The following is a 17,930-nucleotide window of genomic DNA, read 5'->3' as shown; positions in this document are numbered from 1 at the left end:
GAAAAAAAATTAACTTAAATTATTTTAGCAAATGGCTGCAATATAACAAAGAGTGAAAAATTTAAGGGGGTCTGAATACTTTCCGTACCCACTGTATATGAAGAGTTTGGTCCCAAACGTGATAAACGCCATTTAAAAAAAAAATTTGAGTTCCCGCCAAAATCAGTATGGTATCTGGTCAGTATTGAAAAGTAAATTTTTAATTGTACGCAAAATGCGAAATCCGCCAAGTTATTCTGTCATGTTTTTTTCCAAACCGCGACAAACGCTAGTCTCCCTTCTCTGCAGAATGCGATATATCCGCTCAACCAATCACAGCGCACCATTCCACGCACTCTAGACAGGAACAACCAATCACAGCGCACCATTCCATGCACTCTAGACAGTAACAACCAAGCACAGCGCACCATTCCACGCACTCTAGACAGGAACAACCAATCACAGCGCACCATTCCATGCACTCTAGACAGTAACAACCAAGCACAGCGCACCATTCCACGCACTCTAGACAGGAACAACCAATCACAGCGCACCATTCCATGCACTCTAGACAGTAACAACCAAGCACAGCGCACCATTCCACGCACTCTAGACAGGAACAACCAATCACAGCGCACCATTCCATGCACTCTAGACAGTAACAACCAAGCACAGCGCACCATTCCACGCACTCTAGACAGGAACAACCAATCACAGCGCACCATTCCATGCACTCTAGACAGTAACAACCAAGCACAGCGCACCATTCCACGCACTCTAGACAGGAACAACCAATCACAGCGCACCATTCCATGCACTCTAGACAGTAACAACCGATCACAGCGCCCCATTCCACGCACTCTAGACCGTAACAACCAATCACAGCGCACCATTCCACGCATCTTAAACAGTAACTGACAAGCTACGCAATATCACGTTCATAATCGCCGATGAATCGCCTTCGATTATTGTCAGTGAACTACAGCTCTGTGTAGTAAATGCTGCTCCATCTGAAAGCACGTGATGGAGATTTACTACTAATCACAGAACCGGCTTTACTGACGAGATGCGTGTGATTATCACATGCGGTTTATTGTGCAGCCCTAAAGAAAATTAATGATTTATTTATTATTTTTATTACTTATTTTTCTATTATATTTTAATTATATTTTTGATGTATAAAAACAATTATATGCTGAATGATATACAATAACAATTATATTTTGAGGGAAATATCATGGAAAAATTTACAAAATAAATCTATATAAATGCTTAATTTTTGTTGAAAAGTAATGAAATGTATAAATATATTTAATTTCACACACACACACACATGCAGTAGAAATATAAGAAATGCTAAGAAGTGTATACGTAATTATATTTTTGCCAAATATTAGAAATAATATTTCTATTACATATACATTTTTATATGTAAGACATACAGTATGTGACCCTGGAGCACAAAACCAGTCATAAGTGTCAATTTTGTGAAATTGAGATTTATGCATCATCTGAAAGCTGAATAAATAGCTTTCCATTGATGTATGGTTTGTTAGGATCGGACAATATTTGGCTGAGATACAACTATTAGAAAATCTGGAATCTGAGGGTGCAAAAAAATCTAAATATTGAGAAAATCATCTTTAAAGTTGTTCAAATGAAGTTCTTAGCAATGCATATTACTAATCAAACATTAAGTTTTGATATATTTACGGTAGGAGATTTACAAAATATCTTCATGGAACATGATCTTTACTTAATATCCTAATGATTTTTGGCATAAAAGAAAAATGTATAATTTTGACCCATACAATGTATTGTTGGCTATTGCTACAAATGTCCCCCAGCGACTCAACACTGCTTCTGTGCTCCAGGGTCACATATAATGACATATCAAGAAATGTATTAAAAATGATAATAGAAGATAGAAGAAAACCCTTTGGGCTTCTCTTAGATTGTGTATTGATGAATCACCTCCTGGTTTAATTTCTCAGGCGAAGGCTTTCATAACTACCACCACACGTTTCCCTTCGACTACGCCACCAGCGAGTTCGGCTGGAAACTCAACCTGACCACCTGCTTCATTGACTTCATGTGTTTCCTGGGTCTGGCCCGAGAGCCCAAGGTGGTGTCCAGAGAGGCCGTGCTCGCTCGAGCTCAGCGCACCGGAGACGGCAGCCACCAGAGCGGCTAACGAGCGCCGTCCGTCCTAACCAACTGCACACCTGAAGACAGAAGGACAATCGGTCCTTCCAGCGACGCTGTTGAAGCTTGCTGTCAGATGGCAAATGTTTGTTTGTTTGTTTGTTTTTTTCCAGTCTAGCCAGTGAAGCTTTAATTAATACAGGAATCCGGCCTGTTTGTGTAGAGCTTATTCAGATTTTCTTTCCGGCTTCCTCTTCTCGACAGCAGCTGTAGATGTTTTTGAGCCCGGTCTGAGCTCATGCAGCTGACATGCCAGTTTGCTCAATGCAGGAGCTAATCACGGTGCCCAGCAACCCCGTCACCCTTCCTAAATCTAGCTGTGCATTTTGGTAGAAATGCAACTGAGATGCACATCTATTTAATATTCTATAGCTGCAGCTTACTGCATCTGGACCAGATACAGACTAGAGTGTTTCAGAATTTAATATTGCCAATCGGTTTTGTTGCCACAGTTGAACAAATTGTTCATTTGGAGAAATGCTTGAATAGTTGGAATCTGCATTAATGATTCGTGATTATACTTTTGACCACAGCACACATACGACATATAAGTCTTTTTTGGACTACTGCAGATTGAGATCGATTTGATGTCTAAACACACTTTGTAACATTGACTTATATTTAATAATTGTGACATAATCACTGAAGAATCCAGATGGCATCTGAGAATCAGGCTGCATGAGAATGATGGACCGCGTTGGTTCTTGATTATTTAGTACTGGGTTTGTATAATTAATTGTGCAACACCATGCTTATCTTTCGAGTCCTGCTTTTTCATGTTAGTGCAAGCATGCTGTATTAATACAGAACTCTTTTTCTATCGCAAAATAATACAGATGGACATATCTGTGGATTTACAGTAAGTCAAATAGTTAATTATGATGCCAAAAACCATTGCATTGCATGCGATCTGAATGGTGCAAGCTGGTTTTTGCTCTAGTTCACCTGTATGTTTAATCAAACAATGTATTTTCAGAGATTTTTCAGTGCTATTTTTGGATTTCATTTGACAAGTTGCTTGTGATTAATTTGTTTGGTAACTTTAAAACCATTTGGATTGTAGTTCTTTGAAGACTTTATACTGTATTTTGACTCCTGTTCCTCTCACACAGGACAGATCGCCTTACTTTTACTCTTGACACTTGATTCAAGATGCCAAAAAGCGGTTGTGGTATTTCTCATGCTGTTTGGAAGAAGCCTTCGGCTCTTAAAACTAACATGATGCTCCTGTTTGCGATAACAGCCTGTAATAATCAAGACTCTTGTTTCATAATCATTTACTGGAAATAAAGTCTGAAGCAATAAGCTTCTACACTTTCTGACACATTCTGCATTTCATTCTGTTCTGCGGCATTTTTAAAAATAATTGTAAGAGTTCTTGAATCTTTTGAAGTCTCTGAAGCACATATCAGACTTTGTTACATGCTCTGGTTAAAACTTGATTATTTACACAATTTCAAGGAAAAATCCAAATAAAGAGCTAAATAAACTGGAGGGAAATGAACTAAAGTTACTCACTAATCAGCAAAGAACTGATAGTTAAGTTTATATTTTTGTCCAACTGATTTGTTCCAACACAAAATAACTAAGCATTGTTCTGAAGAATATAGGCTACATACATACAATATATATACATATATATTGATCAGTAACAGAAACAATGTACTTGAATATTGAAAGTCAAAAAGTTGCATAGTTGCATGTTGAAATAAATAGCTGTGACACATTGAGCATTTATGAAAGTTGTGTATATTTTACTTCAAGTGTTTTCAAGCATGTAAGAGTTTCACTCACAACCTTCAGAATGAACTAGTTTCATGATGCACACGGACACAGAACGGCACAACCGTGATGAGGACATGTTCATTACCAGAACATAAACATGTAAAAAGATGAAACTCTTTTCTCAGGTTAACTGTTCAGTTACATTCAGTTTGAAGAACTGAAGAATCTCACAAACCTGCAGACACGTCTAGGTCATATTTCACCTTAAAAATCAAGCGAAATTACATTTTTAAATAAATAAGTATATTTTTTAGGACCGTTAATGTTTAATCACAATTCAATAGAGTTTGACATTTCAAAAAAAATTCTTGATATTGATTTTGGGGTGAAATAACACCTGAATGACAGGGATTCATTCACACTTCAGCCCCCAGTCTTCAGTGCCATTCATCTTTGTCGCAATGGTTTAAGGAACATCTAGTGAAGCTCTGGTATTTCTACAGGAGTGTTATCGCCAGCATCAGCCTCTCTATGAGCGAGTGCAACAGAAAACAAGCCTTCACACAAACCAAATCCAGTCAAAAACATGGAATCCAACAGTCAGTCAGTCAGTAATGAACCTCGTCCACTAACAAGCATCACGATGAATAAACTACACAGCCTCAAAACTTTCTGCTCTTGTAATATTAAAAAATTCTCATTCATGAAATGCATTCAGAACGAATCTGTGCGGAAATAGTTCACGACGATCACATTCTTACATTGAACTGAATGCAACTAATTTTTTGCATTCATTTCAACACAATTTACCCAATAATGGCTTCACAAACTACGCACAGAAAATCGTTCTGCTTGTGTAGACTGAACTGATTGCGATAATTTGCATGCTAATTTACATGAATTTGTTCCGTTTATTTTAAGGGCCATTTTTAGGCAAAATATGGCATTCAATTCAATGCAATAATTTTTTTAATGAACAATTATGCACAAAGTAATTCTGCTTGTGTAGATTCTCACACTGAATTAAATGCAGCAATTTATGCAAGAATTATTTAACTTTTTTTTCTCATTTTTTATTCTTAGACAAACAGTTGCATTCAGTTCAACACATTTTATGAAATGTTTTTTTAATGCACAATTATGCACAGAAAATCATTCTGCTTGTGTTTCACAAAAAAAGCCCGATCTTACTTTGAACTGAATGCAATAATTTATACAAATTGCTTCTGCTTGTTTCAAGACCTATTTTTAGGTAAACCATTGCATTCAATTCAACGCAATTTATGCAACAATGGTTATGAAAAATGATGCACAGAAAGTCGTTCTGCTTGCGTTTCATGACAAAGTTTCCATGTTTTCACAATGAATTAAATGCGACAGCTTGCACAAATGAGTTCTGCTTGTTTTAAGGCCTGTTTTAGACAATCCAGTGAATTTAATTCATTGCAATTTATGCAATAATGGGTTTATGAACAATGTTGTGGGATGAATAAGGCCTGCTGCATGGAAAGAGAATCCCAAACACATGAGAAGAACACCAGCAGTGGAAAGCGGTGGGACACATATATGAAATAAATAAGTCCAGTTCACTTCGCAGCTTATTCTGGTCAGAAATCTGCCCACTTACATAAGAAGAGACTGTTTGCGGCTTTATTTACATTGGCATCAGATTTTTCAGATGAAGATTGGTTGCACATGTGTAGAAACAAAGTCCTGATTTTTCGCAACCATTATGAACCTCTTCCAAATGTGGTTTTAAATCAGATAGATATTCTGGACATCCCTGATTTTGATTTGATTTTTTTTAAAAAGTTGTATTTATTATTATTATTAAAAGAATAAAACAAATATATTGCTTGCACAAAAACTAACTGCTTCTTTTATTGTGGCTTTAATTAATTTAATGAATGAATGAATTTATCACAAATTAATCAGGCATCAGTTTAGGCTGAGAAATTACCCCCATAAAGATTAACCTTAACCCATCTCTTTTAGAGAACTACAGAGCGGTTTCCCTTCTTCCTTTCATTGCAAAAACACTTGAACGAGTTGTGTTCAACAAAGTCTCTGCCTTTCTCACACAGAACAACCTCCTGGACTGCAACCAGTCTGGCTTCAGAAGTGGATATTCAACCGAGACGGCTTTGCTCTCAGTTGTAGAAGCCCTAAGACTGGCAAGAGCATATTCCAAATCTTCAATACTTATCTTGCTGGATCTGTCCGCTGCTTTTGACCCGGTTAACCACCAGATTCTCCTGTCAACTCTATTGGCAAAGGGCATCTCAGGAACCTCACTCTAGTGGTTTGAGTCTTACCTCTCAGATAGGTCCTTCAGGGTATCTTGGAGAGGTGAGGTGTCCAAGTCGCAGCATCTAGCTACTGGGATGCCTCAGGGCTCAGTTCTTGGACCACTTCTCTTCTCTGTCTACATGGCATCACTAGGTTCTGTCATTCAGAAACATGGCTTTTCATATCACTGCTATGCTGATGACACTCTACTCTACCTCTCATTCAATCCTGATGATCCGACGATAGCTGCTCACATCTCAGCATGTCTAACAGACATTTCTTGTTGGATGACGGACCATCACCTTCAACTCAACCTTGCCAAGACAGAACTGCTTGTGGTTTCAACAAACCCATCGTTTCATCACAATTTCACCATCTGGTTAGGCTCATCAACCATAACGCCTTCAAAAACAGCCAGAAACCTTGGAGTTGTGATTGACGATAAGCTGACTTTCTCAGGCCACATTGCTAAAACTGTCCGGTCCTGCAGATTTGCTTTATTCAACATCAAGAAGATCAGGCCCTTTCTTTCGGAACATGCTTCACAAGCTCTTGTTCTGTCCAGGCTGGACTATTGCAATGCTCTCTTGGCAGGTCTTCCAGCCAGTTCTATCAAACCTTTGCAATTAATCCAGAACACGGCAGCAAGATTCATCTTTAATGAGCCGAAAAGAATGCACGTCACACCTCGGTTTATGAATTTGCACTGGCTACCAGTAGCTGCTCGCATTAAATTCAAGGCATTAATGTTTGCCTACAAAACCACCACTGGCTCTGCACTCCTTTACCTAAATTCATTACTTCAGAGTTACGTGCCCTCTAGAACCTTGCGTTTTGCAAGTGAAAGAGGCACAAAATCACTTTCACAGACTTTTACATTAACTGTTCCCTCCTGGTGGAGTGACCTGCCCAACTCAATCCCAGCAGCCCTTAACCATCTTCAAGAATCGGCTAAAAACACATCTCTTCCATCTTTATTTGACCCTCTAACTCTAGCATCTAACTCTCTATTCTAATTCTATTCTTTAAAAAAATTACTTGCATTACCTTTTAGACTTGCACTTTATTCACTCACTAACTGCTTATTTTTCTTAAAAAAACAACAAACTAACACTAGCTTGCTACGTGTACTGCATTAAGCTACCTGAGACTTGTTATAACACTTGCATATCATTGCTCTTTTGTTGATTCTGATTGCTTCCATTTGTAAGTCGCTTTGAATAAAAGACTAAATGTAATGTAAATGTAAAGATCCTTTAAAGTCATTATTGTTTTAAATGAGAAAAGCACTGAATAGACATTACAAGAAATATATTGATTCAACATGCATAAATAATGGTAATAAATGGGTATTAATATTTCTTTAATTGAATATTGAATTTTTTTTTAAATAAAAATTTAATAAGTATGGAACTAAAACAACCAGATTCCACCAAATTCATTCAAATAAATGTAATTGTTGCACTTTATTTCAATTCAGAATTGTAGATCTAATTATCTGTAAAAAAAAAAAATTACAAAATTAAACATTGTTTTTATCCACTCAAATATTTAAAAAAATGTTGATCTGTAGACAAAGAAAAATTAAAAACACCTTTTTACAAATATGCATGCCTTTCACATTGTGTCAGTTATTCATATCTATAGCTCACATTAAAAAAAAAACTATTATCATGCAAAGTGCTGAAAATTTAAATCAAAGTGTAAAATAATTGAAAGTACCAAAAAAGAAAAAAGACTGAGTAACTAAAGAGGAGTAAAATACAGATTAGATAATGATCTATGCACATACTAATTAAACAACAAGTATAGCTAAATTCACCCAAATAAGATTTAAAACAGATTAAATAAAATCAAAATGTTTATTTTGATACACTTTATGGAAATTCCTCAGCTGTGATTGGACGGGGAAATTAGGCTAGTTTTCTTTGCTTTTGTGCAGGTTTTGAGAAGGCTTTGGACTGGACATTTTTCTGGGACCTGGCAACCCTGACACTGGCAGGAGCGGGATGCAGCCTACTTAGCAAATGTACTTTACATGATGCAACTAACTTGGCAAACTTTGGCAAATTCTATTGCACTAGATTGTACTTTGTAAACACGACCCCGTCTCTGTCGCCAGATATGAACCTGTGCAACAATTCCAGACGGTTACATAAAGACAGCAAATTAGATTAGAGCTTGCCAGATTGAGAAAGCTCTTGGCAGCCGTGTATGCAATGTGTCTCGTGTGTGTGTGCGTGTGTGTGTTACCGGGTCTGCGGCGGCCAGCTGACAGCGCTGCACCAGGCTGCTGAAGGTGGTCTTGAGGATCATGTGTTCGGCAGGGATTTCCTTCTGCTCCACGTGCTCAGCAGGAAGCTGCTGTAAGGACTACAACACACACACACTGTTAATATGATGAAAAACACAAGCTCATCTGACAGGCTCTGGCATGACGACCTCTGACCTGCACGCTGGGCTCCTGAGGGGCTCCGGGTGGCACCTGGATCCGATCCTGAGGAACAGGAGCCTCCATCGGGAAACCCATCACCGGTGCTGTGATCGGAGCAGGGGGAGTGTAGTTCTCTGGCAGCTGAACAACACACACATATACACGCACGAACACGCACACACACACGCGCACATAGACACATGCGCACACACGAACACAGACATGCACACACACACGCGCACACACGTACAGACACGCGCACACACACACGTACAGACACACGTACACACAGACACACACGCACAGACACACATGTACACAGACACGCACACACATGTAGACACGCGCACACACGTACAGACACACACGTACACAGACACACGCACACACGTACAGACACACACGTACACACACGTACAGACACGGCTGTGATCGGAGCAGGGGGAGTGTAGTTCTCTGGCAGCTGAACAACACACACATATACACGCACGAACACGCACACACACACGCGCACATAGACACATGCGCACACACGAACACAGACATGCACACACACACGCGCACACACGCACAGACACACGCGCGCACACACGTACAGACACACGCGCGCACACACGTACAGACACACGCGCGCACACGTACAGACACGCGCACACACAGACACATGCGCACACACAGACACATGCGCACACAGACACACACACAGTGTACAGACACACGCGCACACACGTACAGACACACGCGCGCACACACGTACAGACACGCGCACACACAGACACGCGCACACACAGACACATGCGCACACAGACACACACAGTGTTCAGTCCAATGACACTGAGCATACAGTCAGACCATGTTTCCACCTGAGAGCTGAACAATGATGTAATATATAACCTGTCCATTTTCATAAATAGTACATTGTGCACTGTTCGCATGTTTTATTTTTTGAGAAAATATTTTAACCTTTAAAGTAATTTAATTTAGGATTTTTCTGCAATCATAGAATTTAATAACAAATAGCAGTTATTTTAAAATATAACAATAAAAATTCATAATATTTCATGCAAATGCATGCAATATTTGTAAATATTCATCTATTGTATTTGATATGACATTTAATATGATAAATGCAACTGCATGCAATATTTGTAAATAAAATAATTTTATTGCAGATAGATGAAATAAAGTAGCACTCATATTTCTAACTGAAGCTTAGACAGTAGATCATGGTGCTTGCAACACCTAAGTCATGGGTTCGATTCCCAGGGAATGCATGAACTCATATGAACATCTTAAATGGAGTGTGAGTTGCTTTAGATTAAAGCATCTATCAAATGCACAAATGTGAATGTTTATTAAATAGAAACATGCATAACGAGGCCAGATTGAGAAGCAGCTCCAGCATCATGTCAGTGGATATTGTTTCCCGATAAATGCATTATTATAAGTAACATCATTATGCAAATTCCAAATACCTTTTTCTTGCGTTGTCCTGCGCGTACAGCTGGAGGGTCGTTCCACCCGTCCCGAACTGAAGAGACAATATTCACACAATCAGTCAGCAAAACACATATCTGCATTTAAATATAAATGCATGCATTGATACAGCAGCAGATAAACATATCTGGACACTCAAGTCACAGTTAGAAATGTCTGAATGTCACTGCATCTTTACAGACGTTTGTGAGGGTGATTTAAGTGTCTCTGTAGCTTCTCTTTCAGTCTGACTTACACTAGCATTCAAAGGTTTAGGGGTCAGTCAGATTCAGCTAGATTTATAATACAAAAGATTTCTATTTCAAATAAATGCTGTTCTTCTGAACTTCCTATTCATCTGTGAATCCACAAAAATATTGTGCAGCACGACTGTTTTCAACATTGATAATAATCAGAAATGTTTCTCGAGCAGCAGATCAGCATATTATACTGATTTCTGAAGATCATGTGACACTGAAGACTGGAGTAATGATGCTGAAAATACAGCTGCGCATCACAGAAATACATTACAGTTTAACAGATACTCACATAGAAAACAGCTATTTGAAATTGTAATAATATTTCACATTTTTTTTAAATAAAATATTTATTTATAAATATTTTTGAATATTTATGATTTAAAATATTTACTTTTTTTTATAAAAAATATTTTATACAAAACAATATAAATATTATATATATATATACAAATCGTCAATAATTTTTACTTTTCTGTATTTTTGAGCAAATAAATGCAGCCTTGATGACCAGAAGAGGATTTTTTTCAAATCTTACCGACCCCAAACTTTGAAACATTAGTGTAGACATTTCTTAGTCTGTTTATATAATGCAAAACTCACACAGCATAGTTTTAATCAGCATTGAGTGATCACACAAACATTAACAATGAAGCTCAGAGAGATCACATAGGAAGCAAAACATGATCAGTGTGCGAATATGCAAATGACTCGTAATCAGTCAGCATTAAATATTAGAAGAGCTGAGTTTGGACTGTTGCTGTCCCTCTTAAACACACACACACACACACACACAGACACAGACACAGACACACAGACACTAGGGCTGCCCCCTAATAGTTTACTAACCGTTAGTCGACGAGAAGAGGCCTGGTCGACCAAATTTTAATAGTTGCAGAAAAAATAAAAAAATAAAATAATAAAAATCCACATTGGCGAAGTCACACAGATCGTTAGCGACTGGTCTGTGGTAATAATACAGAACATCAGGAAGGACATCCAAATGCTCGCCTATCATTCTTGGACATCAAATATGGCTTATCATCTGAAATATGTCAGTATTAGCAACTTTACATGGCCGCTCAATCTAATGTTAACCTAGAGAAATGTGCGCTATAGCAGGACTGCTCTTAAAATACTCCCTTATTTTTGCTCATACAGATAAGAGTAATACATCTTTCGAATCTGTAAAGACTCTACGTCTATTTGTGTGCACTCACTATAACAACAAAACATTGTGCTTTTGTAAAATAATGAAAGCAAACAGGATGCGCTTTCTGCCGTCTCGGTCTCTGTGAACTCGAGCGCGAAACTCCGAAACTCTGTGTATGCGTGCCTTACTGATATGAAAACTCATCTATAGAAAGCGAAATGTCTACTTTCAGATGAACCAAATCAAATGGAAACCAAATATTCTCAGATCATGTAATCCGTATGAAACACTACTGCGGAGATGAGTTAGTGTCGCCGAATTCATCTCTAAAGCCGAAAACGAAGAAAGCACTTGTTTATCAATATATTATTAAAATGTTAATAAGCCTTCTTACTGTTTTTCCCTGACACATTCATAATCATTACTTCTGCCGGTGCGCTGTGGCAAGCTTTATGCGTGTGCTTGAGCGCTTATAAGGCTGTGTAGGCAATTAAAGGCGCATTATGATGATTTAGATTTTTTATGAATAAACGTGCGATTAGTCGACTAATGCTTAAAATAAACGACTACTAGTCGACCAGAAAAATCCTTAGTCGAGGGCAGCCCTAATAAACACACTCACACTCGCGCACACACACAAACACACTCACTCACTCACTCAAACACACACTCCCTCAACTCACTCAAACACACACTCCCTCACTCAAACACGCACTCAACTCACTCAAACACGCACTCCCTCACTCAAACACGCACTCCCTCACTCAAACACGCACTCCCTCACTCAAACACGCACTCCCTCACTCAAACACGCACTCCCTCACTCAAACACGCACTCCCTCACTCAAACACGCACTCCCTCACTCAAACACGCACTCCCTCACTCAAACACGCACTCCCTCACTCAAACACGCACTCCCTCACTCAAACACGCACTCCCTCACTCAAACACGCACTCCCTCACTCAAACACGCACTCCCTCACTCAAACACGCACTCCCTCACTCAAACACGCACTCCCTCACTCAAACACGCACTCCCTCACTCAAACACGCACTCCCTCACTCAAACACGCACTCCCTCACTCAAACACGCACTCCCTCACTCAAACACGCACTCCCTCACTCAAACACGCACTCCCTCACTCAAACACGCACTCCCTCACTCAAACACGCACTCCCTCACTCAAACACGCACTCCCTCACTCAAACACGCACTCCCTCACTCAAACACGCACTCCCTCACTCAAACACGCACTCCCTCACTCAAACACGCACTCCCTCACTCAAACACGCACTCCCTCACTCAAACACGCACTCCCTCACTCAAACACGCACTCCCTCACTCAAACACGCACTCCCTCACTCAAACACGCACTCCCTCACTCAAACACGCACTCCCTCACTCAAACACGCACTCCCTCACTCAAACACGCACTCCCTCACTCAAACACGCACTCCCTCACTCAAACACGCACTCCCTCACTCAAACACGCACTCCCTCACTCAAACACGCACTCCCTCACTCAAACACGCACTCCCTCACTCAAACACGCACTCCCTCACTCAAACACGCACTCCCTCACTCAAACACGCACTCCCTCACTCAAACACGCACTCCCTCACTCAAACACGCACTCCCTCACTCAAACACGCACTCCCTCACTCAAACACGCACTCCCTCACTCAAACACGCACTCCCTCACTCAAACACGCACTCCCTCACTCAAACACGCACTCCCTCACTCAAACACGCACTCCCTCACTCAAACACGCACTCCCTCACTCAAACACGCACTCCCTCACTCAAACACGCACTCCCTCACTCAAACACGCACTCCCTCACTCAAACACGCACTCCCTCACTCAAACACGCACTCCCTCACTCAAACACGCACTCCCTCACTCAAACACGCACTCCCTCACTCAAACACGCACTCCCTCACTCAAACACGCACTCCCTCACTCAAACACGCACTCCCTCACTCAAACACGCACTCCCTCACTCAAACACGCACTCCCTCACTCAAACACACACTCACCCACTCACTCATACACACACACTCACCCAAACACACACACACCCTCACGCAAACACACACTCACTCACTCCAACACACACTCACTCACTCAAACACACACTCACTCAACTGACTCAAACACACACTCACTCACTCAAACACACACTCCCTCACTCAAATACACACTCACTCAAACACACACTCACTCACTCACTCAAACACACACACTCACTCAAACACACACACACACTCACTCAAACACACACTCACTCAACTGACTCAAACACACACTCACTCACTCAAACACACACTCCCTCACTCAAATACACACTCACTCAAACACACACTCACTCAACTCACTCAAACACACACTCACTCAACTCACTCAAACACGCACTCAAACACGCACTCAAACACACTCTCTCCCTGTCACCTTCCTCTTCTGTGTGGCACACCAGCCATGGGAAATATCCTGGAAATCAAACAGCAGGATGAATATAAATACACATATGAGACACGGCTGTGTTCAGCGGTTCCTCCAGACGTCTGCAGGTACCTGTCAGTGGAGGCGGGACACCGGCGCCGCTGAAGATCTTGGCCCCTGGGGCTCCGGGGCCGCCCTGAGGATACCCGGCTCCAAGAGGAAGATAGGCCCCGCCGGGAGGAGCCGCTGGAAACGAGGGCAGAGACGTGGGTGAGAGGAACCCTGGGCCGGGCGGAGGGGGCATCATGGGGCCCGGGGGCGAGGAGGGCGGTACTGAGGGCCCCGACATCGAGGGGCCGGACATCGAGGGGCCGGACATGAAACCCACTGGAGCTCCGAAAGAACCAGACTGAGCAAACGGCTGAGACGGCGCAAAACCTGCAGGAACCAAACATCACAGGCAGACGGCTTTATCAAATACATTTGTTTGCTGATAATACACTACTGTTCAAAAAATGGGGTAGGGCTGGGTGATATGGCCAAAAATATTAAAAGCACAATTTTTTTTTTTTTTTTTTTTTTTTACATAGTCAAACCAAAAATTATTCAGACAGCAGATATAATTTCTGATATGTTTTTACTACTGGGTGCAGGACACTATAGTTCATTTATGTAAGTGAGGATAGCAAAATAAAATAAACTGATATGTTTTGCTTGCGTGATTTTTCTATAATTTATCTGACATTATCAACATGAATTTGTTCTCAAACTAGTTCTTGTCATATTTTATTACAATTTGCTAAACTATAGCAAATAAACTGATAATGTGAGAAATGTTGAAGATGTCTGAATAAATTTTGGCTGGACTATCATAAGATATCAATATTTATCATGATATTCATTAACGGGGAAGGAAATGCTTCTACATGTTTTGTTACATTTTGAGAACGAATGTAAACATAACATTTACTTTTTAATTTCTCTAAATTCTGTGTTTTCCGTTTTATTTTTTCTAGATTCTGCATTTTACGATTTAATACAAATGCATCATTAAAATGCTGTCTAATAAAATTAATTAATCAAATGTTAACAATTTAATCTTGAAAATATGAAGGAATGAAAAAATAACAATTACATCTGCACTGTATTGTATATTTATTTATACGGCTATTTATTTGCACAATTTTAATTTTGTATTATATTGTAAATTTGTTTATTCCTATATTCTAGCTTTGTTCTTTAACCTTTAAATGTTTTACCGGTGTTTATTTTTATGCAACAGAGTGGTCATAAAAAGCATTACACTGAATGTCATGCTGTCTATGGTTGTGTACGTGACAGACAAAACATGGATTATTTGTTTTGATTAATTTACAACAAAACATTGCATTTTTATTTTTGGTCGAATAAGATGCAGCACAACAGAACGGTTTAAACTAAAACACGGATGAAAAAATATCTTCGGTGTACAACATTCCTTATTATTATTATTATTCCTTTGGGTAACATTACTTTGAGACATGCATTAATATACAGCATATTATAATGATTTCTGAAGGTCGACCGATTGATCAGTTTTGCTGATTATTCAGCACCAAAAGTTGATTTCTAGAACAACCAGTCATCAGCAAAAAAAATTCGGGCAACAATTATACTTTTAAAATATTTACGTTACATTTTATAGTTGCGTCTGTGTTAATATTATTTCAAGGCTTCACTCTGTCCTTTTATCTCTCAAACAGATGCACACATGTACTTTCTCTTTTACACACGGTGCTGATGCTATTTCTGCTGAGGAACTGAAACCAGACAGCTAGACAAATCTTACTTACACCTTATAGTCAACAATTATATTTCTTTCCTATCCATATAAGGTGACATAACTCTTGAATACTTTGATTGGATGTGCGACTCAAAAAAAAAAAAAATCAGCTTTGATCACAGCAATAAATTACATTTTAACAGCCATTAACATGCAAAACAGCTGTTTTAAATTGTAAAAATATTTCACAATTTTGTACCGTATTTTGGATCAAATCAACGCAGCTTTGGTGAGCAGAGGAGCCTCAGTACAGTAGTGTGCACATCAGTGTTTGAATGACTGGTTATCTAACACTCATACTCAGTAGTCTACACCTCAAATTTGCACATAATATACAGTACCTGTACATACAAAAACTGTCTAATGTAATAAACCTGCACATACAATTGTCGATTTATATATTTTTATTCCTTATTTACTTGTTCTATTTTTTTTTATATTTTATTTTCTGTGTTTTTGGTTCTGTCACTGTCATTCTGTTACACTGTGGAAGCTTCTGTCACGAAAACAAATTCCTCGTATGTGTAAACATACCTGGCAATAAAGCTCATTCTGATTCTGATATTATGAATGGTGTTTGATTGACAGGTACCCGGAGCTGTGGCAGGGTGTTGTGGGTAGACACAGGGTCTGAGGCTCGACGGTGGAGCTCCAGCAGGAGCGGCAGGATCGGGCCGCGACTGAGGAGTGAAGAGACGGGGCATCATCTGCTGCATCTGAGGAGGAGCTGTGGATCCGTAGGGCCCCTGAACACACATTACAACACACAACACCTAAATAACTGCTGGATTACTGGTTAACCTCACCCAATACATGATATGAACAAGAAAAGCCGTTCAAGGCAGAGCTATTACCAGTTATTGCAGTGCTGTTAACTAAAAACTTTTAAATATAGCTGAAATAAAATAACAAATATCAGATGAAAAACTATTATTAAAAAAAATTTAATTGAGATGAAATGGGAACTAACTGAAATATGTTTTTAAGATGAAGTACTAAAATTACTCATATAGAACAAACCAAAAAAAATCTAAAATTAAACAGAATTTTTTTAAATTCATTTTTGAGTTTAATTTTAGTACTGAAAAATTAGTAACTGAAAATAATTTCAGTAACTGGAAAAATAAGTTTAAGATGTACAAAAACTATTCAAACTAAACAGAAATAAACATTAATACAAATATTTAATATAAAGCTAAATACTATTTTTTTTTTAAGAATTTCAAAGTATTTTACGAACTAAACTATATTAAAAAATTAAGCTAATTAGATTTTATAATTTTTCTTTACTCATTATTTAATATTTTAATTTAATTATATTTTTTACAATTATTTCTATTTATCTTTTATATTACTCGCATAAATAACAAAAGCACGTCAAATTACTAAAACTTAAAATAAAGTTAAAATGAAAAGTGAAAATAAAAGCTAATCCAAAATTTTAATATATACTATAATAGTATATAAACTAAACTAAAATTACACTGGTTAAGAAATTACAAAGACAAACATATTTCTCTTTAGAATAATGTCACTGGTTAAGCATTCGCAATCAAACTATAACCGTATTCTGTTCCAACACAAACTCCCTAAAGACAACACACGTTAGGAAACCTGCAGATGTGGCATGAGAACGCACTGTAGATCAAACGAGACTCCCCCGCGCAAACAGCAGCCTCGACTTACACAACATCCAGCAGACGCACAATTTCATCAAGGCCATCAGAAAGCAAATAGTCTCTGCTGATCATCATCACAGACAGACAGGGATGGGAGACTGGAGTCAGTAAACACACTCTCTCACACACACACACACACATACACTCACTCACTCACTCACTCACTCACTCGCTCACTCACGTGCGTCTCACCTGTGTGTGTGCTGCAGGAGTGTGTGTGTGTTGCGTCTCACCGGTGTGTGTGCTGCAAGAGTGTGTGTGTGTGTGAGAGTGAGCTGTATCTCACCTGTGTGTGTGCTGCAGGAGTGTGTGTGTGTGTGTGCGCGTGAGTGAGCTGCGTCTCACACCAGTGTGTGCTGCAGGAGTGTGTGTGTGTGTGAGCTGCGTCTCACCTGTGTGTGTGCTTCAGGAGTGTGTGTGTGTGAGCTGCGTCTCACCTGTGTGTGTGCTGCAGGAGTGTGTGTGTGT

General features: G+C 39.3%; 2 protein-coding genes across 2 annotated transcripts in view; one reads left to right on the top strand and one right to left on the bottom strand.

Annotated features, from left to right (window-relative positions):
• Positions 1-3,508, top strand: part of LOC107595161 (acyl-CoA desaturase-like) — an 8,146-nt gene extending 4,638 nt beyond the window's left edge. The window contains exon 5 of the mRNA XM_016285500.1: positions 1,974-3,508. Within this exon, the coding sequence (XP_016140986.1) occupies positions 1,974-2,173 (200 nt within the window). The 3' untranslated portion in view covers positions 2,174-3,508. The remainder of the gene's footprint in view (positions 1-1,973) is intronic.
• A 4,450-nt stretch (positions 3,509-7,958) lies between these two features.
• The window catches only part of LOC107595197 (protein transport protein Sec31A-like), a 47,234-nt gene continuing 37,262 nt past the window's right edge, over positions 7,959-17,930 (bottom strand). The window contains exons 20-26 of the mRNA XM_016285540.1: positions 17,655-17,706; positions 16,376-16,529; positions 14,094-14,399; positions 13,971-14,009; positions 10,108-10,163; positions 8,648-8,773; positions 7,959-8,571 (exon numbers count right to left, since the gene is read on the bottom strand). Coding sequence (XP_016141026.1) covers positions 8,368-8,571; positions 8,648-8,773; positions 10,108-10,163; positions 13,971-14,009; positions 14,094-14,399; positions 16,376-16,529; positions 17,655-17,706 — 937 coding nt within the window. The 3' untranslated portion in view covers positions 7,959-8,367. The remainder of the gene's footprint in view (positions 8,572-8,647; positions 8,774-10,107; positions 10,164-13,970; positions 14,010-14,093; positions 14,400-16,375; positions 16,530-17,654; positions 17,707-17,930) is intronic.

This window comes from Sinocyclocheilus grahami, unplaced genomic scaffold (genome assembly GCF_001515645.1).
Source record: "Sinocyclocheilus grahami isolate Dianchi unplaced genomic scaffold, SAMN03320097.WGS_v1.1 scaffold198.1, whole genome shotgun sequence".
Classification (NCBI taxonomy): Eukaryota; Metazoa; Chordata; class Actinopteri; order Cypriniformes; family Cyprinidae; genus Sinocyclocheilus; species Sinocyclocheilus grahami.
The sequence above is the reverse complement of the archived record's forward strand: the minus strand, read 5'-3'. Positions and strand labels throughout refer to the sequence as shown.